At 40.2% G+C, this 27012-nt stretch overlaps 1 protein-coding gene across 4 annotated transcripts in view; it reads right to left on the bottom strand.

Annotated features, from left to right (window-relative positions):
• The window catches only part of LOC122335805 (reelin-like), a 77328-nt gene that overhangs the window by 21441 nt on the left and 28875 nt on the right, over positions 1–27012 (bottom strand). For all 4 annotated transcript variants that reach the window (XM_043233607.1, XM_043233608.1, XM_043233609.1 and 1 more), the window contains exons 4-33: positions 22817–22887; positions 15294–15326; positions 15113–15191; positions 14894–14990; positions 14421–14472; positions 14207–14303; positions 13836–14076; positions 12146–12291; positions 11725–11876; positions 11502–11617; positions 11199–11407; positions 10682–10810; positions 10486–10595; positions 10299–10365; positions 9989–10222; positions 9415–9576; positions 8781–9017; positions 8038–8230; positions 7781–7893; positions 7449–7586; positions 6043–6229; positions 5301–5506; positions 4481–4652; positions 4201–4407; positions 3273–3508; positions 2895–3052; positions 1846–2059; positions 1651–1727; positions 788–946; positions 524–718 (exon numbers count right to left, since the gene is read on the bottom strand). In XM_043233607.1, the coding sequence (XP_043089542.1) occupies positions 524–718; positions 788–946; positions 1651–1727; positions 1846–2059; positions 2895–3052; positions 3273–3508; positions 4201–4407; positions 4481–4652; positions 5301–5506; positions 6043–6229; positions 7449–7586; positions 7781–7893; positions 8038–8230; positions 8781–9017; positions 9415–9576; positions 9989–10222; positions 10299–10365; positions 10486–10595; positions 10682–10810; positions 11199–11407; positions 11502–11617; positions 11725–11876; positions 12146–12291; positions 13836–14076; positions 14207–14303; positions 14421–14472; positions 14894–14990; positions 15113–15191; positions 15294–15326; positions 22817–22887 (4487 nt within the window). The remainder of the gene's footprint in view (positions 1–523; positions 719–787; positions 947–1650; positions 1728–1845; positions 2060–2894; positions 3053–3272; positions 3509–4200; positions 4408–4480; positions 4653–5300; positions 5507–6042; positions 6230–7448; positions 7587–7780; positions 7894–8037; positions 8231–8780; positions 9018–9414; positions 9577–9988; positions 10223–10298; positions 10366–10485; positions 10596–10681; positions 10811–11198; positions 11408–11501; positions 11618–11724; positions 11877–12145; positions 12292–13835; positions 14077–14206; positions 14304–14420; positions 14473–14893; positions 14991–15112; positions 15192–15293; positions 15327–22816; positions 22888–27012) is intronic.

The following is a 27012-nucleotide window of genomic DNA, read 5'->3' as shown; positions in this document are numbered from 1 at the left end:
CCTGAAACTTTGAAACATTACTGTAACTTTTCAGGTAGGTTTTTTGAAGCATCTTTGAGATGTTGTTTGAGTCTGTCTCAGTTTCTTCATGTCATTCCAGACAGACTGGATGATGATGTTCTCAGACAAAAATCTCTGAATTATTACAATTACTGGTGAAATGAATGTTTGGAAATGTGCACAGATATTTCCTACTGACACACTACAGCAGATGATAGAAATAACTGACTTAAAACGTAAAAATATTAGTGTTGTAATAATTTTGCCCATCACTGTATGCAAACACAAACTTAATGAAGCCTGATCAACTTAGTATTGTTCCACTATTTTTACACATTGTGAGTTTGTGTTACCTGATCAATGATTTAAACACATTATTGTGTACATGCATCTGATAAACATGTCGAAAGGAGCCATCATAAAATGTTGTAGCTACATACTGTAGATATGTAAACGCCTCATTTTGCAGATAAAGATGCGCTCATAAATGTCTTGTGTAAATGTGTGTTGGCGATTAACTCACTGTCCATGACCTCAGAGTTGAAGTTCAACACTGAGTTGGGGCTCAGACAGTCTGCGGTCACTTCTCCACCTACGACTCGATACCAGTTGTGTCTCAGTGGAGACGTGCCATCAAACGTGTCGAAGAAGCCATTTCTAGCGCTGTCGTTCATCCCGATCAGAACGTTATCCAGACCCCACTGGGCTGAGTGTTTACCTGAGGAAGAGGAAGACGTGAGGTGCTGCGTGTCTGCTGTCAGACGCTTTGCTATGGGCTTGTTCTCACCCTGCTGCGGCTGCCACCAGCGGAACACGGTGTGAGGCGTCTTGGCTGCGGACGGGAGCTCGATGGTCACCACCTGGGGCTCCAGGAACGAGCTGAAGTCCAGCTCTCGCAAGAGCTGCCACTCAACGCCATTGTTTATGGAAAACTGGACAATCACACCTGTCGGACATAAGCAAGGAATAATCGCTGAGTAATTGAGAAGATGAGAAAAGGAAACAGTATTACTGGTACGTGATTACTGGTATCGTCTCATCCTGCTGATGTATAGACATAACTACACTTCTTGTGAAAAGAAGAAAAAAAATCTTGTGATTTTAACGACCAATTAACAGGTTACAGTGAAAAACCATAAATGGACATTCCCAGAATTCCAGTGCTACATTTCACATTTGCTTTTGAAATGGTTTCTATTTTGTTATGTTTATTAGGGTTGTATTTAACATCTAATGGTGTTAAACAAATGTCTGTTTCATTATTTCAGTATAATATATGTCACTATTATGGTATTCAGTGTTTGTGAATGAGATTATTCTTCATATATTAGTGTTTTCTTTCTCAGTTTGCAGAAAAGCTGCTTTGATTTATCATGTGACCTTCTCATCACCACCTGCTTTTAGTGGTAATAAGTGTGGTGCTAAACAGATTTAAGTACTTTAAATAGGTCGGTATATTAACATTATATCATTAATATTAATGAACTACAGCATTTAAATTTAAGTTTAATCCAGAAAACCTAAAAGATGCTACTGTATGTTTTATTGTAAAATTCTGGAAACCACAGCTGCCATTTTTTTTTTACTGTAAATCCTACAGTAGATATTTTGTATTGTTGCAGATCAGCAGCTGAACTGGTCAACATTCACCTTCGTTTCGGGAGCGGGGCCGAGTGCAGGTGGAGCCCATGTTTTTCCCTCCGATACGAATGTAGAATTGAACCAAACTGTGCAGAAAAAGAAAACGACAGTGTTCTACGTGAGTCACGGAGAAAACAATCACAGTAGAATATGAAATGTGAAACACATGAGTTTGTGAGTGTCCAGCAGCACTGTGGCACTGACCGGGTGTTGGTGGTGTCCAGTGGCGTGGTGCGAGCCTCTCGTCTGCCCAGGCTGCTGAAGTACAGCGCTTTGCCTTCGCTGATGCTCCCACAGCCGTCTCCAATCTGTCCTCCGCTCAGACTCTGCCACAGCGGGCTAAGCTTGCCCTCGAAATCCTCCACCAGTTCAGTGGGACTCGGAGCAGACGGGACACAGCTGGACCGGTCCACCTCCACTGACCCCCGCAGACACAGACATAACCATTCATTTACAGACATAACAACAACATCACATATAGTGGTGCCCAGTGTTGGGAGTAATGTAGTACAAAAAGCGTAATGAGATTACTTTTTCAAGTAAATTGTAAACTAAAGTACTTTTTTAATTTAGGAAGAGTATGAGACTCAAGATGTTTCAAATAATTAGCACCAGTTACTCATGTATTGACCGACAGCTCTGGGGTTGCCATGTTGAGAGAAACCGGGGGTCAGTGCAGAGTGTTGTGTGTGAACATTATCTTACTGTAGTTTTAGACTAAATATGTATTTACAATCTCTCACACACACAATAAGTCTCTTACACAATCTGATACAGCTGCATTTAAGTGCTGGTTGTTTGATCAGTGGAGAACTGGCCCCAACTGACCCTGGTTTCTCCCAAGGTTTTTTCTTTCTCCATTCTATCATGAATGTTCCTTCAAGGTTCCTTGACGCTGTTGCCTCTGGCTTGCTTTGTTGGGGACACTTAATTTGTAGTGATTATCATTGACTTGATTACAAAGATCCTATGGAAATGGAGCTTATATATACAATGGTGTCTCTGCATTCAATAATGTAATGCCATTATCTGAAAACTGAGTGTTTAACATTACTGACACTCTATTCTCACATTCTATTTGATACTGTTCAGTGCTTTGACACGATATGTATTGTTAAAAGCTCTATATAAATAAAGGTGATTGATTCATGAAAGGGTTTTTACATTTGTCAAAGAAGAAATTTTTTATATTAACACATGCCCTGAAGGCCTCTGAAAGAAGACGTGGTGAAACCCGTGGTGAAGAGTGTTACCTGTGTATCCCATATCACAGAAGCAGACGCCTGAGATGCAGTCTCCGTGACCGCCACAGTGATTGGGACAGGGCTCAGAGATATAGACTCCATCCAGCGCAAACGCAGGGGCGTCTCGATACACACTGCTCTCCTGGAACCAGCGGAAGCGCGTCTTGCTGAAAATGACACGGGAACATAGAGATCACACACACAAGCTCGTCTAAGCCGAGGCTCATTATTATAATCATTGCCTTAAAAAATAATAGCAACCCCTGGGATATTTGCTTGAGGTGTAAAGAATTGGTTATAAAGCATTGGGAAAGTATTTTAAAAAGTTGTTCTTTAGAACTAGACGCTATAAGTCAATGTATAAGAACAAAGTCAGGTTCCAGGCACCTGGCGGCCACGATCCGTGGAAGTACGACCGTGACTCTGGTCCAGCGCTCGTAGTCTCCCGTGTGGTACACAGTGGGCTCTCTGAGTTCTCGCCCGCTGCCCTCACAGCTGGTGGCCCCAGGGGATGCTGGGAAACAGCCCTCCTGCACCAGGGCCCATGTGCGGCCCGCGTCATGAGAATACTGGAGCAGAACCGGTGCCGATGCGCTGAAGACCGACTCGCAGCCGATGTTCAGCTGAAAAAGAGACCAAACGCACAATTTATTCTTGAAGATTTGCATGAAGGTGACAAGAAAAACCACATGAAAACAAAGACGTATGTTTAAGGCTGCAATGAAAATAAAGAAGCAACACCATTGTGACGAACATGTATCTAAGTGTAATGGATCAAACATGAAATACATGTAGGTTAGAACTTGGTTCTGTGCATGGATTGTGATTGGATGTTGAGAGGTGGGCGTGGCACTCAGAAGTGTGTGCAGATGTGCATAAGCTTGAGGGGCGGAGTTTAAGAGTGCAAACTGATTGGAGGAATCCTGCACACATCACCAGAAAGAAGATCCAGTTAAAACATTCTGATGTGAATATTTAATTTAAAAACTGGATTGCTTATAACATATGAATTAAAAAAATGGATACAACTTTAAAATCAGACCATTTTAATTTGCCAGTCTTAAAAAGCAGTGCAGAATAAACTCCATATGATGTCTTGCTGTGCGACTCTTTTAGCAAATTATGTTTGCAATCAATTGGGTTAATAATTCAGTTTATTATATAACTACTGTGATTGCGTTTAGTCCCCCTTAATAAAAATCATGTTCTGGGGGGGGTTGAAATCTCCCATCGGGGGGCCCTTGAAATCATCCTAACCTCTTTTGTAATTTCTTACAAAAAAGAAGAATTCCTCCACGCAGCCTTACATCAGTACCTTGAACTGTAGTGTGTATCCGGGACGGAGCGCCAGGTCTCGGGTCACTGCCATCCGGTCCCCGTCTGACCGGCCAAACACTATGGCGGAGGGAGTGGGAGCGCAGAAACTCCCATTACGATCCTTGTCCATTCCTTCGTTTCCCAGCATCAGCCACACGCTCATCTGGTTGAGAGGATGATCGAAAGCCGGTTTCTCGTAGAAGTTCTGCGGGGAGAAGCACAGGAGTATCAGAGCTCTGCCGTGTCTCGATGAGCGCTTCGGCTCGTGTCCGTCTCACCTGAGGAAGCGTGGGATCAGCCATAGGGATGATGTGCTTCTCTCGCTCAGACAGGATGATCACGTCATCGATGGCCCACTGATCGTAGCCCTCGCCCGAGTGCAGCGGCTGCCACCAGCGGAAACGAGTGCAGGGCGTTTTAGAAGCCAGAGGGAGTTCATAATGAACAAACCTGAGCCAGACAGAAGCATCCAGTCACAAACACTAAAAATACATTCACATAAAGATGCTAAACACACAGTACGGCAGAAATCTGTGTCTCTGGAGCAGAGAAGCAGTCATCAGCAGCATATATGTGATATTTGTAGCAATAGACAGCAATGCACTGTATGGTAAAAATGATCAATTTTTCATGCCAAAAATCATTAGGATTATTTTGTTAATTATTCTTACCATAAGTTTATCAAAACCTCATTTTTGATAAGTAATGTCTATTGCTATTGCTTATAAAAGTGATTTTCTCAATTTCCTATCCAAACAAATCAATGGTTAGCTTATTTAATTCAGAGTTTCAAAAAATGTACCCTTATGACCCTTACCTGTATTGTAAGAAAAAATAACTAGCTGCAGTGTTTAAATCATCACACAGGAGGATATTCCACTGCACTGCTCTTTGAAAAGCTCTTTCAAAGCTCTTAATGCATCTTCATTCCTACTTAGGTGCTTTTTAATTGCTAGTTGTGTGGTTGGGTGTTGTGTAACACCCGCTCAATTACTTTAAAATGACTCCAGACAAAAAATAAAGAGAGAGAACATGTGTGCGTTTGCATGCGTTACGTTAGATCCTGGAACTGGAAGTAAAAATCTTAGTTGTTCTCACCGTGGTTTGGTGAAGTCCGTGAAGTACATCTCTGCGATCAGACCCCAGCTGATCCCGCCGTCGTTACTGTACTGCAGCAGAAGCCCCTCCTCTCTGCTGTCGGCCTGGTTACACTCCGCCCCGTCTCCGCCCATACGCAGGTAGAACTGTACAAACTCCGCCCACTCTGTGTCCAGGTCCCAGCTGACCAGCTGCCGCAGCCCAGCCTGAAGTTGACAAGTTACATTTATTTTGGCAAATATGGATACTACATCAGGTCTTATGTACTTATACATTATATATATTTTTGTGACATTTTCATTCATTCAAATAATTTCACTCATTGATTTTCTAAGGGTTCACTGATTCAGGGATATTTATCTTTTACATTATTTTGTGTGTCCTTATTTCTGTGTATTTACATTTTTTTCAAGTCTTTCCTTGCACACACTAAATCTGCAAATCTATACACTAATTATCTAATAATTTCATTAAACACTTTTTCAAAACACAACACACATTTCTCTCTGTAACACACACACACATCTAACAGGAATTCATATTATGGCAAAGGATTTTGTAAATGTGTTTGTGATATTTTGAGGAAGTTTGTGTATGAAACAGTGTGTGTAAGACTGTAAATGTACTGTAGTGTTGTTTGTACTGTGCCTCACAAGTGTTTGCCTTATCAGAAAACTAATTAAAGTTTAGGTAAAAACGCAATGCAGACATCCGTAACGAAAGTGAGCCGTAACCATCGTACCTTACTGAAGTACAGAGAGGACCCGGAGGAAACCACCCCGCAGCCCTGGTCGGGCGGCACGATCTCGCCTCCGGTCACCTCCTGCCACGCTGACATCAGGGTCTCCTGAGACTCGAAGTCTGAGAGCACGCTGGAGGCCAGAGTGTTGAGCGGCTGGCAGTCTGAGCCCGTGAAGCCTTCATCACACCTAGAACAGATCAAACACGTGACCCTGATTCACGAGCCTCCGCTGAACGCCGTGACCAACAAATCATCCCCGCTCGCCTTGAGCCGTCACATTCATCTGACCCTGGGCCGCCCGAGAAGAGATCACATTCAGCGTCTCGAACCGCGTTCATCAATGTGACAAAGAATAAAAAGTGGAATGCATCACTTAGAACGTTAAATAATTCTTTATTAATTAGCGAAAGCCTCGTGTAAACACTGCACTGTTACTAGAACCATTCTATGTCTAACTATTTGTGCTGAATCATAAATATTTTCCAAACAACAGCACAGAAATTATTGAGATGGAAGAACCAGACTAAAGCACTACAGAAGTATTTATTGCACACACATATGCATGTATATATTTAAAACAAATCTGTTATGTTTATATATTAAATATATATTTTTATATAATATTTTTATGTGAATATAAATATGTACATGTAAATGCATGTCAATATTTTCTAAATATATACTGCGTATATAATAAATATACACAGCAAACACACATACATTTATTTATGTATAAATTCATTGTTTTATTTCAGATAAAAAATATATTGTTTGACAGCACTTGGTGAATGCTATCAAGTATTTAAAAGTATTTAATTAGTCTTGATGGTATTGTTGTCCAGAAAAATATATTATTCAGATTTCTTTTTATATCGTATTTTAATTGTCTTAGCCCACATTGAAGATTTCTAATTTGTTTATAATTAAAACAATTGAAATAAAAAACCTGTGTGCTCAGTTAAAATAATGTGAAGTAAATGATTGTTTCTAAGATTTCTTTTATGTTAGAAATGGAAAATAACGCAGAAATACTGGTAATACATTACAATATGGTGGCACTAATATGCATTAATTCATGCTTAACTAATGTACAGATAATCTATGAGTCAACAAGAGTTACAACATAATGATATCTTTGATAAAGGTTAAATTAGATACCTTTGACCACTGTGGTAATTAACATAATTTACTATGGCATGAGGTAACTAATACATTGTTAAATTAATAGCAAATAATTTATTACAATCTCTAAATCATATAGAATGTTCATTACTTTCTGATGTAATCATTAATAAATAGTTCAATTATTCAGGAGGTTTGAATGTAACATTTGTGTACCCGTATTGAAAATTGTTACCGAAACACTTGGTCAAAAGTTTGAAAACGTGAATCTGACCACGACTGACCTGCAGTGACCGTGGTCACACCATCCATGTCCACGGCACATCTGAGGACACTGCTGCCCAATGTAGATGTCATCCAGAGCCCACTCGTCCTGCTCCTGATAGTAATTCTGGATCCATCGGAAGCGCGTCGCACTCGACCTACAGCAAGAATAAAGATTCAACCAGAAATATGAGGAAAACAGGCCATGTCTTTGGTGTTTATCCTCTTGAAATATTTGCCATGTATTGTTTGTAATATAATAAGAGACTTTAAACATCTCCTGATGTAGTATTCTAGTTATAAAAGGAGTCAAATGTATATTATTCACTGGCGGTCAAGCTGTGCGTCTCACCAGGTTTTGTACGGCAGTGGAAGTGTAATGCGTCTCCAGTCTGTGAACTCAGACGGATGATAGACGCTGGACGCAGTGAACTCAGAGCAGCTGGGCATGCCGGGGAGACAGGCCTGTTACCCACAAACCAGCAGAACATCACAGAGGAATCACAGCATCTACACTCTATCATTCTTACAATGAGGTTTCTGAGGGAAGAGGCCATATCAGATGATGTATACCATGATGTTTACTTGAATGTATACCGTGGTACTCACCTCCTTGACGAGATGCCAAGTCAAGCCGTGATTGGTGGAGAACTCCAGCCGGACCTGAGTGTCGATGTGAGGAGAAGGTTCGCGTCCGCAGCCCATGACCAGAGAGAACTGGATCATGTAGGACGCTCCGATCTGCATGGATTGTGTTTCTACGTAGCGGATACTGGAGGCCGAGCCGTGATCGCCTGAAAAACTGAGCAAATATTTACATCACTGTGGTTTACACTTTCATTTCAGACGGCGCCTGAAGGGAAACGCTGATGCGGTTTGGATTTCAATGCAATATTAATCGCAGAAATATTTTTGTTATTATTGTTTGCTTTCGCATTAAATACAAAAACAATTTCTCTTTGCTAGTCTGGCAAATGGTGACAAACGTTGGGATCTGAAACAGAGCTCTTTTTGTGCTTTTTTTGTTCTTGGAGAGCTTATGTCAGGTCAGACTGTGGTTGGGTGGATTGTGACATCTAACATTGAACATTAATGAATTATTGAAGGTTTTTATTGTACATTAAAAGGTCATTCAGTTCCTTTAACGTGCCTTTTTGGATGTTCTCCAAATCCATAAATTCCAGTAAAATCATGAAAGGAGTGAAGCACAAATGCAGTGATGTTAATGCAATCAGTCAGTTAGGGTCATGATATTGTTCTTCTGTCTCTGTACCCTAACCCTAACTGCTTCAATGGCTGGATATCGAAGTCTTAGCTAGTAATGAATACCGTGGTGAACATGGGGCAGGTACCTGAGGGTCCAGTCATGTTGGCAGTATGGCTGCACGTTCCCTAGATAGAAGCCCAGGCTCTGAGTCACGTCTAGCACGTTACTGAAGTCCAAGCTAATGATGTTGAAGAGGACCGAGGTCATACTGATCTCATCCAGAGCCCAGACGTCCTGCCCGCGGCCCGAGTGGTACGGCTGCCACCAGCGGAACTGGACGCCGAATTTACGGGCCCCCGGAGGAAGCTCCACAGAAACGATCCTGAAAAGAAACAATTCAGTCTAACCAGCGAAACTAGCAGAGGAATAAAAATAGTGATAAAGAATATTTGGTGTATTTGGTGTAATTAAATGCGTTTAAGAGTTCAAAAACACATTATTTTCCACATACTGTACTTTATTGTTACTCTTCTCTGCCGCAACTTTCTAAAACGAGTCAATTATTACAAAGTGTGTGATGGAAACACACAATGTCTCCATGCAACTATACTGCAGCGAGAATAAAAGCTACACCTTCTTTCTGTGCGTAAGCATTTGGGTGGTGTTATGCAAATCTTCCCTCCCTGTGATGTGCACGAACACTGTAAAGATAAATGTCATGCCGCTCCACATGACCGCAGTAAGGTCCAGCAGAGCTGTGTGTGTTCAGGGCAGTGTACCTGGGCTCATGGAAGCCCTGATAAGCATAATGCTGCAGCAGCGTCCAGGTGATGCCGTTATCTGAGGAGTAATGCAGCAGCACTCCTTCACCGGGCTGGTCAGGAGCGGGACAGGAGCTGGACGTGCTGCGACTGCCCAGCCTCAGCGTGAACTGAAGATACCTGCCAGAGCGAAAGAAACGAGACCCGGGGCTCATTTTTAAGTAATTCTATTAAGGTATAACCAATAGGAACAATAATACCTTGTTGATTGAAGTGATAAGTAAAAGTGATAAAAATGATCTTACGCTTATGATTCCAAAAGACCCCAATAAAGTGCAAATGTCTGAGCAATAGTACTTAGTGGGTGCATGTTTATGTGATTATGACACAAATTTGCATAATGGTTATTACACTGTTATAACAACATAAATGTGTTTAATGAGGAAATTCCAGAGTACTCATAATTAAAATAGCACTAAAACGTACTAAACAATGTTTCTTAAACAATGTTTCTTTGTTAAGAATCTAATTCACCAATACGCCTAGGGATAGTCCCCATAAAACATAAAAAAATGTGTGTATGAGTATGTACCTGGCCTGTGAACTGTCCAGGGGGGTCGTAACAATGTGTCTTCTACTGTCCCTGTTGAAGACCAGGGCTTTTCCACTGGCCAAAACCCCACAGGCGAAGCTGACCTCTGCCCCCCTCAGTGAGGAGAAGCTGTGATAGGACGACAGCCTCACACTGGAGAAACTCTCGGACAGAAACGCAGGGAAGGTCTGCGACGCCAGCTCACACGCCGGACCGCTGAAACCAGGGTCACACCTAAAAAAACCCACATTTATATAAGATATTGGAGTTTTCACAGAGTAAAGAGTGTTTCACTGAAAGACGTTCGTACTTGCAGCCCGTCCGTGAACAATGTCCTCTACCGGAGCAGAAGCGCAAACAGGACGGCCCGATATACACTGGAACAACACAACCATATCATCGTCAGCATCTCTGATCATGATCTGGCTCAAAACCACTGCCTCATCTGCTGAGTTTGATTGTAAATATGACCTGCATGTTGATTGAACAGCTCTTACCGTTGTCAATCGCCCACATGTTGCTGCTTCCCACAGCGGTCTGTCTCCAGCGGAAGCGAGTGCTGTCTGTGAGTGCGGCGTTGGGCAGAGGAATCGTAATCCTCGTCCAGCTACAGGAACACAGAGATTAAACCACACTGTTAACAGAACACACCACAGGGATTTCTGAAAGCGTTCAAACGAGGAAGTGACTGACCCGCTGTAGTTCTCTGAGGAGTAGATGCTGCTGTGAGGCAGATGTGATCCGGCACACAGTTCAGGAAGACACTCAGTGTGCAGAAGAGACCAGGAGCGACCGTGATTGGTTGAAAACTCCAGTTTGACGCTGTGATTCACGCATGGAAGAACAGAAGAAGGGGAGACAGATCTTTAATTCACCAATTTTAAACAGTACATGTTCTAAAACTTGTCTTTTTCTGGACAACTATAAATATAAAGATACACAAACTACAACTTCTACTATTCTTGCTGTTCTTGTGGCAATAGAAAGACTCTATTCTATTCTATTCTATTCTATTGACAATATTTTGGCTTTCCTAAATATAATAGCAAACACAAAAAGTGATGTTTTGAAAGATGTCTCAGTGTTGTTTTCTCCACTGTTGTTTGGATCCCAGTGTTGTTTACAATGTCACATTTTAAGAGGAACAGACGAAAGAAGTCACACAGGTGAGTAAATGATGATTTGGGGTTCATCACTGTTTTCTGGTCACCTGTTGGCTGGCTGGTAGGCTCCACACCCGAGGTTGATTGAGAACTGCACCAGGTGAGTGTTTGCTCCAGGCAGAACCGGCAGCAGCTGCAGGAAGTCCACAGCCCAAACGTGACGGTTAGCTCCAGCATGAGACTTCTGCTCGAGACAAAACTGAGTGGCTGGAGTCTGAAGTTCTGTGGGCAAACCAACCGAGACGACTGTAGGAGTCTGCAAGAGAAAGTCATTAGTAAATCACAACATGTCAACTGCTAAAAATTTTCATGTAACCTAAATCTGACTATAGACTCTATTAGGTTTCTACCCTGTAGGCTGAGTATGGAAGTATGTCCAGAAGCACATGATCTTTCCTGCCCTCTGAACGACCAAATAGGACCACATTATTCTTGTTGGATTCTCCAGGATCACAGTCTCCACCCCCTGCAGCGAACACAGAGATCAGACACAACATACATAGATCAGACACAGAACACACAATGTTCAGACATTGAACACACGTCAGTATAATATGCATGTAAAAGTCATACCCATGGTGAAATGGAATCGCAGGTTTCCGTAGGCAGTGGTGTTGAGGTAAGGTGTGCACACCTTCCTCTTTCCATCTTTAAGAAAGACAAGTGCAGATCCAGACTCCACCTCTCCACACTGAACTCCGTTCACTGCTCCATCAACCTCCCATCTACAGGTCACACACAGCACTTACAATCACACCTCCCTGCATATCATACTCTGTTGTACAGAAACTGTTGCTACACTTAACAGCATCTGATACTATGATGTTGGTAACCCAAATGCTTGCTTTTGGAGATCAAATTTATCCAGCGAGCTTCAAGATATCAAAACTGAAATGTCAACCGTTTACTGACTGACCTAACTACTGGTAAAATGCTGTTTCACAAAAGTACTCCACTAGCACGAATCCCAATCTTATCTGCTGGTAAGACGCACCCGCTCAGAGGACTCTCAAAGTCTTCCTCCCAGTAGCTGCGTCCTTCTTCACGGTGCAGGTCCACGTCTCGAGTAGAAGCGAAGCTGTGCTCGAACCCCTCTCCGCCATGAAAGTACAAGGAATTTCCCTCTGACTGACAAGCGTGCTGGCGAATGAAACCAGAGGAAGTGTTACAGTGCTATAGATGCTTCTGACAAAACTGAAATCTCCATGTTGCAGATACAGGCAGATGGAGAAGACATTAACGACAGCCTCTGCTCTGAGTCATTTATGGGAAACAGACCTGTCTGCTGGTAAACGCTCACTGGGTTGCTGTAAGAAATGACCCTGTCAAAGCTGTGGCCTTGTGTTCTGACCCATCATATTAGCACTTTGTGACATTAAACCATAAACTGAACTCTGCAATGAAAGCGTTCATAAATCATCCCTCATGAAAAAGAAGTGTGCTTGATTTTACTGAATATGCGCTTGAAGTGCTCAGATCTGGCAGATAATATAATATCAATGAAATAAAAGGCCATTTAAGTGATTTAATGTCTGAACACACTTTTTACATGAACATGCATTTTCCTTTAAAAGTACCGTACATTTTAAACCATTACATTTTAATAATCTGTCATGTTTTAAAGAACACTTCTGTTGATGTGTTGACTATCATCCTAAAGCACATGTAAAGCACTGGATTCACATTTTAACTGTATTGTGTTATTCAATATTTATAGTTCATATATTTTAGATGAACTAAATTGCAAATGTGTAATTAATGATATATTTAAATACTTTTGATACTAGTTTGAATAGAAATTAAGTTTAAGTATATTTTAGTTTATCATAAATATTTTAATCAAATTCAGCAGTAATTGTAGTAATTATAACATTTCATACAGTATAAAGATGTACTCAAGTGGGTAAAACTTCAGCTAATTGTATTTAAAATAAAATAAGTGTACAACACATCTTGGTTTAGTTGCAGTTACAGTTAAACAGTAAAAGCCCATTGGCTGAACAAAGTTGCCTGACCTCATTAAGCTAATTGTGCAGTTTGTCGTCAATACCTTAAACCATTTGACCAAAACTATAAACACATTCTCATTCTCAAAACACACTCTGCACTCTAATGCACTTAATCTATACTGATAAACATAAGTGGCAACAATCACATACAAATAGAAAACACATGTAATTGACTGAACACAAATTGTTTTTTTGAACATTAAAAATGTTTTGAAAAAAAATATTTTTTGGTGTATTGTATACTGACTTGATTTTGAACACAGGTAAAACTGTTTTGAGTCAGAGGTTTTGTAAATAATGCTTGAAGATGAAGTTTTGTGTTTAATGGTTTCAGAAGATGTGTCTTAGCAAGTGAGAAAAAATATAAAATGACAACGAATGCAGCATGATGTTTATCTTTGTATTATTGATCTTTATATTGTTAGCATAATATGTAAAATAAAATTTTATTTTATGCAATGCATCCCTCCCATCCCTCCTTGATGCACATATTATGCACTTCCTTTGACAAGTGCATTCAAAACAACTAAATAATCACACGCACGTGCTTTGCTCACTCCAAAGACCACATTAACAAGGAGACAAGGATGATCACTTTGATGATTTGGAAAATGACCATGGATCGTGCAATACGCGGTACGTGAATAGTTACACCCCTACTACTGGGTTATGTACCTTTACTGTGGCTCCAGGGAAGAAGAGCCAGTTGGCGGTGTTTAGAGGGTCCAGGCTGTCCTCCAGCAGCGGGGGCCGGTTGGCGGTGTTTAGCACCAGTATGTTATCGAGGCCCCAGCAGGACTCATACCCATCGGGCCCCACAGGTGGCTCCTGACTCCAGCGCAGATGAATGGCCTCTCCTTTACAGCCTGAAGGCAATGGCAGGAGGTGGACCACCGTGCTGCTGTTGGTGGGAGCCCTGTGAAACACAGCACATATACGATAAAAACACTGGAGATGTAATCCATACACTGCTAATGGTGTTATTACATAATGGTTACTGTAATACTGTGAGTGTGTTGGAGCCATTTCCTAAAATAAAGTAAAACCTGATCTTTTCCAAGGTGATCCAGTCATCAGAGGAGTTTAGACCGCAGGAGATGATGATACTGGGGTCTGAGTAACTGAACCGACAAGAACCAGACCCTGAACAACCAACACAAACACACACACAAGAACTTAGTATTCGGCCGTATACCAGTCATCTATGGCTGCAGGAGCTGAAGAGTCGTACAGTAACTGCAGAAGGACTGAGATACTCACCAAAGGCAAACTGCAGGATTGATGCTGTGCTCGTGTTCAGAGCCACTGTAGTCTAAAAGAGACCATAAAACCATGAGCATTTCTATTCACTGATCCACTTCATCCACACAGGAATAATGTGAACATGGCATACGAGGCACTGCAAAGCCTAACAGGACCACACCACCAATCTTTAGTGTGCGTGTGTTTTATTTTCTTGTGTGTAACTAACTTTGTAATCAATCAGTAACTTTGCAGCTACATGTCAGCTAGCAGTCATTAAAGTATTAGTTATTGCCTGCTTAATGTCTGCTCTCACTTGATTTTGAAGGACATTCTACTGGCTATAATCTCTCTGAGGAGTTTGGCAGGAGTGCATCTATTTTCCAGCCTGCTGCTGTTTGTCAGAATCCAGAATCCTACTTTAAGGGTAACATCAGGGCAAAATCTGTAGTTTTTCACTTAATTACATCTTTTCCGTAAAAGACAATTACCAGTTCTCTCTGTCCAAAGGGCTCACAAAACGTCACTGCTTTTCCGTGCATCAGCGCACCGCACTGCTCTCCAACCTCACAGTTACTACAGTCTGACCTGTGAAAGAACCAGACAATTAACACCTCTTCTAGCTCTCCATATGGCAGCAGTGCAATATATTACATATGAAAATGAAAGCGGCCATGTAAACAACTCAAAGGAAGATGAGTGTTCCTCACCAGATATTGAGATTGAGCTCCTCTTGAGTGTTGTGTTCAAAGTCATCCCGGAGAACAGCATGATCACCATGAACCACGGCTTCACATCAGAGACAGAGACAGAGACAGGAGCACAGTGAGGAGCAGGGAGGAGGAACGCCAGCACACAGGTGATGATGATGATGAAGATGCTGTTACTCACCTAGACTGGGCCGAAGAGGAGATTCAGTGGGAGCTGAAGGAGACAAAGCAAAAACATCAAATAGAATATTTCTAAATTAAGACTTCTATAAGATACAAGGAGAAAGACTGGTAAGGGTCATTTTAGTAAATATACAGTACATGGAGTGAAGATTTAATCTTATTTAACTGCAATTAATACAAAAATAAAGAGACTTCATTATAAACGCTTTCTGACATTTTCCTCCAGTGTCAGTTGCTGTGCATTTGACCCTATGTCTCATACTGCTCTATCTCTTGCTCTCTTTCACTCTGTCAGAAGATCTAATTGGCCTGATCCTGGAGGACTGATTGTACAGTGATGTTGAAGCTTGTGATCGATGGCTGGAAGCTGAGGATCGTCAGGGTCTTGTTCTCACTGTCAGGGTTTATTTTGCCAAAATGACTGTCTCGCGGCTCTATATTAAGGGTAACAGTTTTCTCTGTACTTCATCTAAAAACTAGGACAATGTCACTCCCATGAGTCTTTACCTCCTACTTCAACAAAAATATTACTAATGTAGGGTCATTTAACACTCCTACTTCACCCCGTCTGTGGTTTCTGGATCCTGGACAAAAAAAAATCAAGTACAGCTCGCTGTGGACAGTTTTAGATGGAGAATTAAATATTTTTATTAATAAAGGTCTTTTGTTAGTTCGATTCCTGTTTCAATGTTTTTAAAAGTTCTGTGCTTTGTCACAAACTCAAAACACACTGTAATCCATACAGAAAAATAACACACTACAGTACAAACTCCCATTCAGCAGTAAAACTAATCACATGAGCCATATACTGATCTAAAACAGCTGCTTTCATTAAATAATTGAAAGAAAAGGTCAACTGAATGACCTGAATGAATACATTTTGTGGCTGAATTACTCCAAAACGACAGCACTTTTATGCTAAATAATGGACATTAAATCAGATATATTCATCATGCAGTTATTCATGATTTTTCCTACTCATCATCCTCCTGCTCACCAGAATCCGCTTACACCCTTCAGAAGCTGCTGATGGCTAACCACCATCTTATTATCTCACATGAACAAAAGCCTTTACTTTAATCAGTGTTTGGTTCTGAAGATCATTCCAGTCACAGTCATTGAGATGTATGAAGGACCAACAGGTGTGATGAATTATTACCTCTTATTTACACATGTATAGGTGTTACTATTTGTTATATCACAGATTAAATGAAACATCATAACAAATGTATTTATAACTGACTTTAACTCTTTAGAGAACACTGCAGGCTTTCATTAATCTCACGGTTGAGCTTGACGTTCAGTCTTTCCTTATCTAAAGCTTCTGACACGTCTAGCTATAATTAACCACTTTAAACCTTACACTCAGAAACCCTCATCCTCATCAACCCAAAACTTTTTATCTTCTCAACTGTACCAATATACCAAAAATCACATAGCCAATCTTTCCTTTAGTAACCTCAGATAATCTTTACCCAAAATCCATCACATTATAATGATAAAGCAGCTGTGCTCCATTTCATTTGCTGACCTATTTCTATTTCAGAACTCACACACATACACACTGTGAAAGTCTCATGAGCGAATGTGAGGATGAATGTGATGGTTGAGTTCTGAATGTAACTGCAGTTTCCAATCAAACATCCACTGAGTGGCGCTACTGCAACTGTTACTCCATTCAGACGAATCAAGAGCACAGAGGAAGGTTATCAGTTACTAATGCGCTGGAATATAGCTTGCCTTCATCAGACTTAAAGCAAAAATTTGTTAAATAAGTCAGGCATGGTGATTGCATGGCATGGCATTCTGCATAAGTCACGAGTTCAAATCCCAGAAATAAGACTGAAAGATTCATTTAGCTCACAGACTGGACATTCAGAGCCTTCAGTGCTTCAGAAAGTCAGAGCTTTATAATCAGGTTTAACATCCAAACAGGGTGAGCTGATTTAAAAGTAAACAGATCATCATTTGGATATTTATTCAGCTTGTGTGTATTTAAGACTCATCCATATTGGCTTGTAGCAGGAGGGACAAACTGTGATTTTGGAAAACCGTTTGCAGAGGTTTTCTCATGAGATCAGGCTGGAAACTAAACAGCAACAATGTTTTGTTGACTTGTGTGCTATGAATGCTGGGTAACGGGAGTGACGGCTCTGGCTTTTCTCACTGTCCTCCTCTGCAAGCATTAAAACCATATCAAGTGTTTGGATGAAGAGACAGATTTTACCAGCAGTCATGGTGAATGTTCACTATTATCACACTGACACTGTTTGCTAACATGTCAAACAGCACTTCCACTGAACACACACACACACACACAACAAATTTATTTACATCGATACTACTGTATCAGAGAGAAAATAATAACCATACAGCCATCAGACAGCGTATGTATTGTATCAGATATCCTATAGAACCACTGAGGAACAATTGCATGTGTATGTGTGTGTGTGTGTGTGTGTGTGTGTGTGTGTGTGTGTGTGTATAGATACATACATACACATACAATTCTTCCTCTTCAAAACCAATATATAAAAAAAAGACTATAATCTATATGTATATAATCTATACTTTGTGTTTCCAGAAGTTATAGATCCTCTTCTGAATATTATGATTTCATCCAATTCATCAAGATATGTCCCAGAAACCATCAAACTGGTTTAAAAGGATCAAGTTGTGGTTTTAAAAACAACAACTTGATCTTAGATAACTGGTTAATTATAGACCAATCTCAAATCGTCCTGTTCTGTCAAAAATAATATGTAAATACTAGGTAACCCTAATCTTTACAACTACGTTCCCCCTTAAAATGGTATCTGTGAGGATTTCCAGTCAGGATTCAGACTGTATCATAGTACTGAGACTGTTATCATTAGTTACAATTGACCTGCTCTTTTCATCCTATCGTGGCTGTATCTCTCTATTAGTGCTGCTCTATCTACTGTCACTATCAACCCCAACATTCTTTTTAATAGAACAGAAAATTACGTCGGCATTGGTGGAATTGCATTGGCATCATTCAAATCTTACTTGTCTGGCCTCCATCAATTCGCAGCAGTGCAGTATGGAATACCACAAGGCTCAGTACTAAGACCGTTGCTTTTCACACTCGAAATGCTACCCTTGGGAGATTTTAGGAGACATAGTGTTAACTTTCAGTGCTATGCTGATGATACTCAGCTTTATATTTCTTCACAGCCTGACAAAACTATAAACTATGTTTATAATGTCAGATGCAGAAACGTTAATTCATTCATTTATGATCTCAAGGTTAGATTATTGTAAAACTTTACTGGGTGGATGTTCTGTACGCTAAAAGGGATATTCCACCCCATAATTAAATCTTTGTTACCAGCTATGTTTCCGTCCACCTATTTTTATGTGCCTTTTGCAGAAAAAACGGATGGATACACCAAGATGCGCATAAATTCAAAAAATGCAAATCACAAACTTATACTCCATCTGCCATCAGTGGTTCAACTGTAACATTATGAAGTGACAAGAATACCTTGAAATAAAACAAAAATAATTACATTCAACAATTCAGCACCGTAACGTCACCCTATGCTATGTGCATCCAGCGGATGCTCTCTATATGGTACTAAGGTGACATTACGATGCTAAATTGTTAAAAAAACATGTTATTCATGTTATGTCGTTACTTCATAACGTAATGGCTGAAACACTGATGGCAGAGGAAGTATTCAGACAATGTCTTTCATTTTTTTCAAGATCTTGACAGTCTAATTTATTTAGCAGTCAATGAGACAGTTACTAGCTTCCCGGTTTTCATTTTGGGGTGGAGTAAGCCCTTAATAAACAAACTCCAGCTGGTCTAAAATGCAGCAGCTAATGTCCTTTCTAGAATTAGGAAATGCAACCATTTTAGCCTGGTTCTGTCAAAACTGCACTGGCTCCTTATCAAACATTATATAGATTTTAGAATATTCTTGATTACTTTTAAAACCCTAAATAGTGTATCTCCTCAGTACTTGAGCCAGTTCTTATCATACTGTAGTCCTTATCATCCACTGAATTCTCAAAATCATTTGATAAAACCTAGAATATTAAAATGAACTGTGGGTGGCAGGTTCTTTTTAGTGCCAAAACTCTGGAACAATCTCCCTAACACTGTTTGAGAGGCAGACACACTGTCTGTTAAATCTAGATTAAATACTCATCTTTTCAACCAGGCTTCAACATAACACACTTCTTACATTGTTAGAAGACTAGCATCTATGCTAATATTAGTTTGTTTCTTCCTTATTCCAAGGTTAACATAGCCAACAGATCCAGTCCGTATCCAAATAAGATGGCAGGTAAGCACATGACCTCTACAGCCCTAAATGTAAGCGGAGACCAAGACAATTAGATAAGACCCAGAGGCAAATTTCCAGTGATGACCTCGTCACAGAGATTGGGACAAATCCTCAGGAAAGACCACGAGAAGCAGATGAGTCCTTTGCACAGACCAGCTTCATCTCCTTCAGCATGTGATGTTCCACACAGAGGGAACTGGATGGATGTTCAGAGAGATGCCAGTTCTGGAAGTAAACTGCTGGTTTTGTCTGGCCAGAGCAGTGCCTGGTTTGCTTCTCTATTTATGTCACCAATGGAGTTTTGGTTCCTTGCAGCTGTTACCTTTGGCTTGCTTAGTTAGGGACACTTAGTATTTGTCAATATTATGGTTTTGCTTGCATCGACATGGGGCAAGGCAAGCTCGATCTAAACTCTGCAGGACAGCAGCTCTCCTGGACCAAACTTGCCTTGCCCCTGGCACAGACTATTGGAAGAGAACTAAACTGAGCTGGACAATGACATCACTGAATGAACTGGAAAACTGATTATTTACTTTTGTCCTCTTTCTAGAGCTGCTTTAGCAGAATTAAATGTTATTTGCGGTATTGATACAACATTTTTTTTATTTAACACTGTAAATCTGCTTTCCCTCTGTTATGTATAACGCGCTGTATAAATAAAGGTAATGTGACACACACACACACACACACACACACACACACACACACACACACACACACAATGAGTCTAATAATCTCCCCCACACATGATCTTTGTCTGTGGAGTTCTGCTCTCGTTCTCTGCCGTTCATTTGTCGACCTCTTCTTCTGTCTACATCAGGCGTTCACACAGCAGACAGTCGCACTCGTTTCAGGCTTAGTTTAATCCTCGATCGCTTTCTTAAGAACTTTAATTACCTCCGGCGCTCTTCCTGTAGATCTGTGCTAATGCGACCGGCTTACACTGACAGTTTAACAGCCCTGCGCTTCCCATGAGCCTCGGTTCATTCTCTAATGCAAAGCCGGACATTCAGATGAAAGTTGGCACTGGGTATTATTAAGCGGCGCGTTTGGGCGTCTAAGGCACAGGACATTATTTTCCAGCTGCGCATCTTTCATCTTTAGCACGTCTCTCCATCTAGAGGCCACACGTCTGCTGTCGTATATCTGCTCTGCTTCTGATCGTCCTCCTCTCCTCTCCTCTGCCCAACACTGATCGCCCCCCGTGAGTTATAGTCACTTTTCGATAATCAATCCTCAGGGATACGAGTCCAGCGTGTCCCATAAAGCCCTAATTTATGGAGCTGCTGGAAATTGCAGAGTTCTCTGGTCGCCTTTCCTCATCCCAACCTGTCACAGATATCACTTTTTGATATACTAGAGTCATCTGCAGCTCTCTCTCCCTCTCAGTGAAGTTCTGCCGCTCTGATAGTCTCTGTTTAGCATGCCTTTATGTGTTTATCTGTGGGTACATGCTTTCATTTGTCTATTCATTCCAGCTAGTCTTCTGGCTCATTTCACTTTCATACATATGATGATTTTCCTCCTTCTGTATGGAAACTAATGGTAAACAGTGGCTAAGAAAATGCACCACTCTCATACAAATCCATGAATTTTTACCATAACAATAACATATAAAGCTTTCAGCACAGACCTACTCTGAGATCAGAATCTGTTAAAAGATCAAAATCACTGTCACCAATCTAAATATAAACCACTGCAAATGAGTCTCTCTAAAGTCTTAAACTGCTTACATATTTACATTTGATTCACACTATCCACAATAAAACTGCTGTCATGTGAAGTCATGACAGTTACCACTTAATAAAAACACAAGTACCCTTGTGGAAAAGAAGTGTGGGTAACACTTAATTTTACGATGTTATTATATTATATCCTATCCTTAAAGTGAGCCGATCTAAACAATGACATTTCTGCATTCAATAATAAAATATCTTTAACTGAAAATTGACTGTTTAATCTCTTTTCTGAAATTTGATACTGTTCAATGCTTTAAAACAGTCTGTATTGTTAAAAGGACTATATAAATAAACATTGACTGTTTATATGTTATTGTTATATGCAATTTAATATATACACTATTATTGGTATAATTCCCCTGTAACCTTAGGGTTAGTCTTTTTAAATCTACTTTCAAAAGTACACTTAATAATGTTAAATGCAGCTTTTAGGTGCATCCAAACAAGCAGTATGACGTTGAACTATTTCCATTTAATAAAACTTTTTCAAAAAAACAATTCAATAAGTTCACCTTTAAGCAAACTATTTTATTTCCATATGGAAATCCTCTTTTTTCCAAAAATGCTTTTCCTTTTCACAAGGACAGACACACAAATCTTTGTAAAAAAAATCATCGGGTTAATGACAAATCTTTCTACCAACAGTAAACTAAACTCAATGTCTGTTCTCTGTAGTGCTGTATAGTGACATACAGACGAGTGTTTAGTGACATACAGACCGCTGTATTTTAGCTCAACGTTGAATTTTCCCTGGTACTATTGTGTTCTCTCAGATTTTTGAATTCCCTTTTTTTCGCTTTGAATGTTGCCGTGTTATTCATCTCAGATCTGGTTTTGTCTCTAGAGGCCACAGCACTGCTGAAATATGCTCTATTCACTGCCTTGCTAACCCTTAACCCCGCATCTGCACACGCCGCTCTCAAACATTATCAGCCAGTCAAATGTCTGTGCCGTCCTCGCTCACTTTCTTAAAGCTTCAGCGGCTCTCAGTCTCAGATCTTCTCTTGAGCCGTGTGCTAATCTGCTCATGTCTCATCACTGACGGAGATTCGCCCCATTTCTCTATTTCACGTCTTCAGTCCTGCTGGGATATTTATAATTCCTTTAACCACTCAAAGCTTTAAGCCCTTCAAACTTGAAATGGATTTCTTTAAAATCTTTACGTGTAAATGCTGGAAAAACTTTCATGCCCTTATATTGTGTGTTACTGAGCGCCTGGCAGGTTGAATGCTTGCGTCAATTGTCTTTGCACTCACAGATGAAGAGATTTAGTTTTTTAGTAAGTGTTCAGATGCACGTGTGCACCGGATGAGCACAACCTTTACTGTTACTGTATAGGAATGCATGTGTGTTTCGTCATTTGATGTGCCGTGCATGCTGAAGATCAGACTGTGTGTATATTTAGTCTCTCTGTCATTTCTCTAACACCCATCTGAAGTTTACGGATCAGAGATGCTCCTCACCTCCCTGCTCACAGAGCTGCTGCGCCAGAGCGTCCTTGAAGATGATCTGTCCTCGGTGCGTCGCTGTGGCCCTGAGGGACAACAGACCGAGAGAAAGAGAGAAATATTACAGAGCGTCAGCCAGCAGAAGGAGAGCAGAGCCATAACATGCCCATTACCTAAAAGAAGATGAAGTGTTTCTGCTGGAAGTGGATTAAAGTTCTGCAGGGGACTGAAATCTGGCTGTAGGTCTTCATGTCAGAGACAGCGATCAGAGGTCGAGAGGTCAGGAGGAGGATGAGGCTTTATGAGCTGTTAGGAGCCTCTTTATAGACCGTGCTCTCATTGCATTGGCGTAAACTGGGGTATGGGATCGATTTACTCACGCCTCAAACCTACAGCGCAGACTGACAAAAATGTTCTAGAATTTACGAAATCTATAAAGTTCCCATTAAGTTATGCAGGATGTTCTCTGAATATTAAAAACATCCAAATTTTTAAATATAAAGTTCTGTTATGAGACTCTAGATGGCGTGTTTCGATAGGTCAAACAGCGGGCTCGCTCTCAGTACATTCAGATACTTCAGAAACACTCCACCATCCCCAGCTCCACCCGTACAGATCTACGAGATGATTGATGTATGCTATATGGGGGTCATTTCATATATGTGATAAGTGCAGTAGCAGTATCTCTTTCATGAGTCTGTGCACTTGACCTGTCGTGGCACAAAGTTATATAGGTTATACGAATGATACAGGAACAGAAAACATTATTTCTGAATGTTCTCTGAAGACCACAGCTGTGATTGGTCGAGCCAGAGACCCTTCATCAGGATCCACAAAAAAATCCTTCCTTGACTTTTTTGGAAAGTGTGTGAAAAATGTGCTATAAGCATATAAAGCAAAACGAGAGACCAATAGTTCTAATTGATTTCATTCATTGCTCAATGACCTGTTTTATTTCTGTTTTATTTTGTTGGTACATGAACATTCTGTTGACAAAAATAAGTAACTTCACACCTACATGTCAACTAACGTTCATTAAGTGTTAGTAGACCGTCTGATTATTATCTGCTAACTCTTTATTGTGATGATCTTTTCAAGTACATGTCAACTTATTTCAACCCTAACCCTACCAGTCTACTAATACTCTACTAATACTCTAATGAAAGTTAGTTGACATGTAGCTGCGAAGTTACTTATTTTCAACAGAATATTCATAAGGGACCATCAAAATAACGTGAAACCCAGGTTTACACTAAAATTAACGAAAGCACAGACTTTTCCAAAGCATCTAGAGTTCTCAGCCAATGCTTTTGGTCAGAATATAGAGTATTCTCCTGAACCTGGTCTTAATTCCTTCACATTTGTGTTTGTCACCAGTCTTTTCATTTTTATTAAATTCTGCATCATTTGTAACAGAAGCTAAAGCGGAGCATGTGGATATAATTCAGCCAGAGTGGAGTGTATTAATAGCAGCACACACACACACACACACACACACACACACACACACACACCTGCTGTGGGCTTTCACAGCCTCCTCGCTCAACATCTCACCTCGTCTCTGATAAAGACCTGCTCCTACGGTTCTGTACCTCTGAGGGTGACCCGCGGCTCTGCTCTACAGCATTCACTGATGGAGGTTTTGTGCTGCTTTCCTTGCCTCTACAGACATGAATAGCTGTTTGCTTTCAGGTCAAAGAACTGCACAGGTCGTCCTGGAGCTCCATTAACGGCATGTGAGACCCCTGCTGATCTGCTGTCTGCCACAGAACCTCGTTTTAGACTTTTACATTTCATCATTTCACAGATGCCTTCGTCCATTTATTGCTGAATACACTTTTAATATTAGTGTTACTCAGAGAGTCTTACTGAGAGCAAGAGGATCATGCAGCTGTATTTATCAGAGAAAACCAAGAACTAAACCTGATAAAAACCTAGGCGAATGTGAGGGCTAAAATACTGGATTGAACTTTGTGAAGATTATTATGCTCATAATACTGCTTTCAGACTCTATCACATCCTTATGTCTAATGATCAAGAGCTATTTAGCTCGCTGACTTTTCATGCTTGTGATTCCAATGTTACATAATTAAATATAAAATCTTGTGTCTTTAAAATGAATCACATGATGTGTTCCCCAAGTCACTTTGGATAAATAAAACGAGTTAAATGCATGTGAATGCAGAAGAGAAAAGGCTGATATACTGTATTTACACAGACTTTGTAAAGCAGCTCAGAGATGGCATGAATGCATTTACACTGCATTTACAACTGCATATTAGATTACTGTTTTAAATGTAAATAGATTGACAAATGAACAAAGAAAACGAGCGGCAAAAATCGTAATAAGAGAATCACTAATTTAACCGCTGCACACTCTAGAACAAGTTCATCAGTGTGCAGAAACAGGAACATGAAGCGCTTATAAATATTGCATTTTTTTAACTTACTATGAAATATTGCTTGTGTAAGAACACACATTTTGGCATGAAGTCAGCAGAAGGAGTTTTTCTGGACTGTTGTTTCAGATTCCGTCTCTGACACCGAAAGCATTTATGGTTGTGAGGCATTTATGCTTCTGCTCTCATGAATAACCAAACAACATCTCATGAATAAATAACAAACTGCAAAAGGGAGAGAGGGAGAGATGTTGAAGGGGAAGAAAAAACAAAAACAACAAAATCACATTCATCTTTCAGGGCTTGGTAAAGACAAATTTGGAAATGGGATTTATGAATAAAACATCGAGCATAATGAAGAGCATGAGGTTATGTTGGAGCAAAGCACTTCAATATTTATGAAACGAGTCCCAGAAGGCTTGTTCGCTAATATGGCAACATTAGAGGAAAAACACACGGTAATGTGCTTCATTTAATATGCTTAATGCTCTTACTCACACAAAGTCTGGTGTCAAGGAAGATAAAAATATGTGTAGTTATTTTCATGTGTTTGGTCTAGCATAATACATTTAAAACAGCCTCGCTTACTGTATTGTAAGCAGCTTCCGCTGCTAAACACCGGCGAAGGTTTAACACAGCTTTTGAAGTGTGTTCAAGGCTCCAGGTATGGCCATCATTTCCATCTGTGATCGTTAGATATCATTTGACTTTGTCTTCAAAAAGCACATACACTCCTCAAGGACAGATCTGATGTTTTATCTCCATCTCTCTGGAGTGGACGAGCAGGCCGGTATCAGCGGTCAGACTGATTCAGTGTGTTTCTCACAGATGGCCAGCTGACTGTGTCACGACGAGCTCCGAGGACATCATGCTTCGGTGAAGACGGAGGTGTAGAGACTTTCACCACACAAACAGCTCAAGAACTGAATCCAGACTAAATCTGTTTCTCTGATTCTCCGTTCTCACACAGTCTACTGTCTTTGGTTTATTTGTCATGTGACGCTTGTATCGATGCATGTGTATTCTACAGCCGTGCCATTCAAAATAATATAAAACATCATTTACTAGCCCACTTCAACCTAAAATTAAGATATTTGTGATATTGTCATAATACTGTATGTCCATTAACAGTCGTTGTGCAATCAAAACTTGAATGTATTAAAATTAAAAAGGATATTATAAGAGTAATCTATCTATCAATCAATCAATCAATCAATCAGTCAATCACTTTAATTTATATTTATATTTAATTTATAATTTTAACGATACACATTGCATCAAAGCACTGCACAGTATCAAACAGGATATGAGTATCAGTTCTTCAAGTCGATTCCTTTATAGTGATAAACAGATTTCATTTAGGCTTAGATTCATGTATAAACTTTAAACAACGCACAAACCAAACTGTGACCAGCTTACAATATATGTATATTTAGATATCTATACTTACTACTGTATTTTATCATATTTACTCTCTTGTCTTGTTTTAGGCCGTGTTTATCCCAGTGTGTTTTACACTAACAGCGTTTTTTAATAAAACTCTCATCTAGTTTTTACTGCACTTCAGAAGCAGTCTCTGCATGGCACAAATAAACGAATGCTGCATGAACATTAAACCATGTACAACAATGAGCATGACTTTATTGTTTGCACGGTCAGTAATGATGGGCAGATAGGTCATAGTTTTCTCACTTTTTTATTTTAAAGGATCAAAAATGCAGTGTAAACAAAAGGCATGATAAATGTTGCCTTAGCGTTAATATTATTGTATTAGTATATCTACACTGTCTGCACTTCAACTCTTTCTGATCC

The sequence above is a fragment of the Puntigrus tetrazona genome, unplaced genomic scaffold (assembly GCF_018831695.1).
Source record: "Puntigrus tetrazona isolate hp1 unplaced genomic scaffold, ASM1883169v1 S000000897, whole genome shotgun sequence".
In the NCBI taxonomy this organism is placed as follows: Eukaryota; Metazoa; Chordata; class Actinopteri; order Cypriniformes; family Cyprinidae; genus Puntigrus; species Puntigrus tetrazona.
This window is presented reverse-complemented; position numbering and strand designations above follow the sequence as displayed.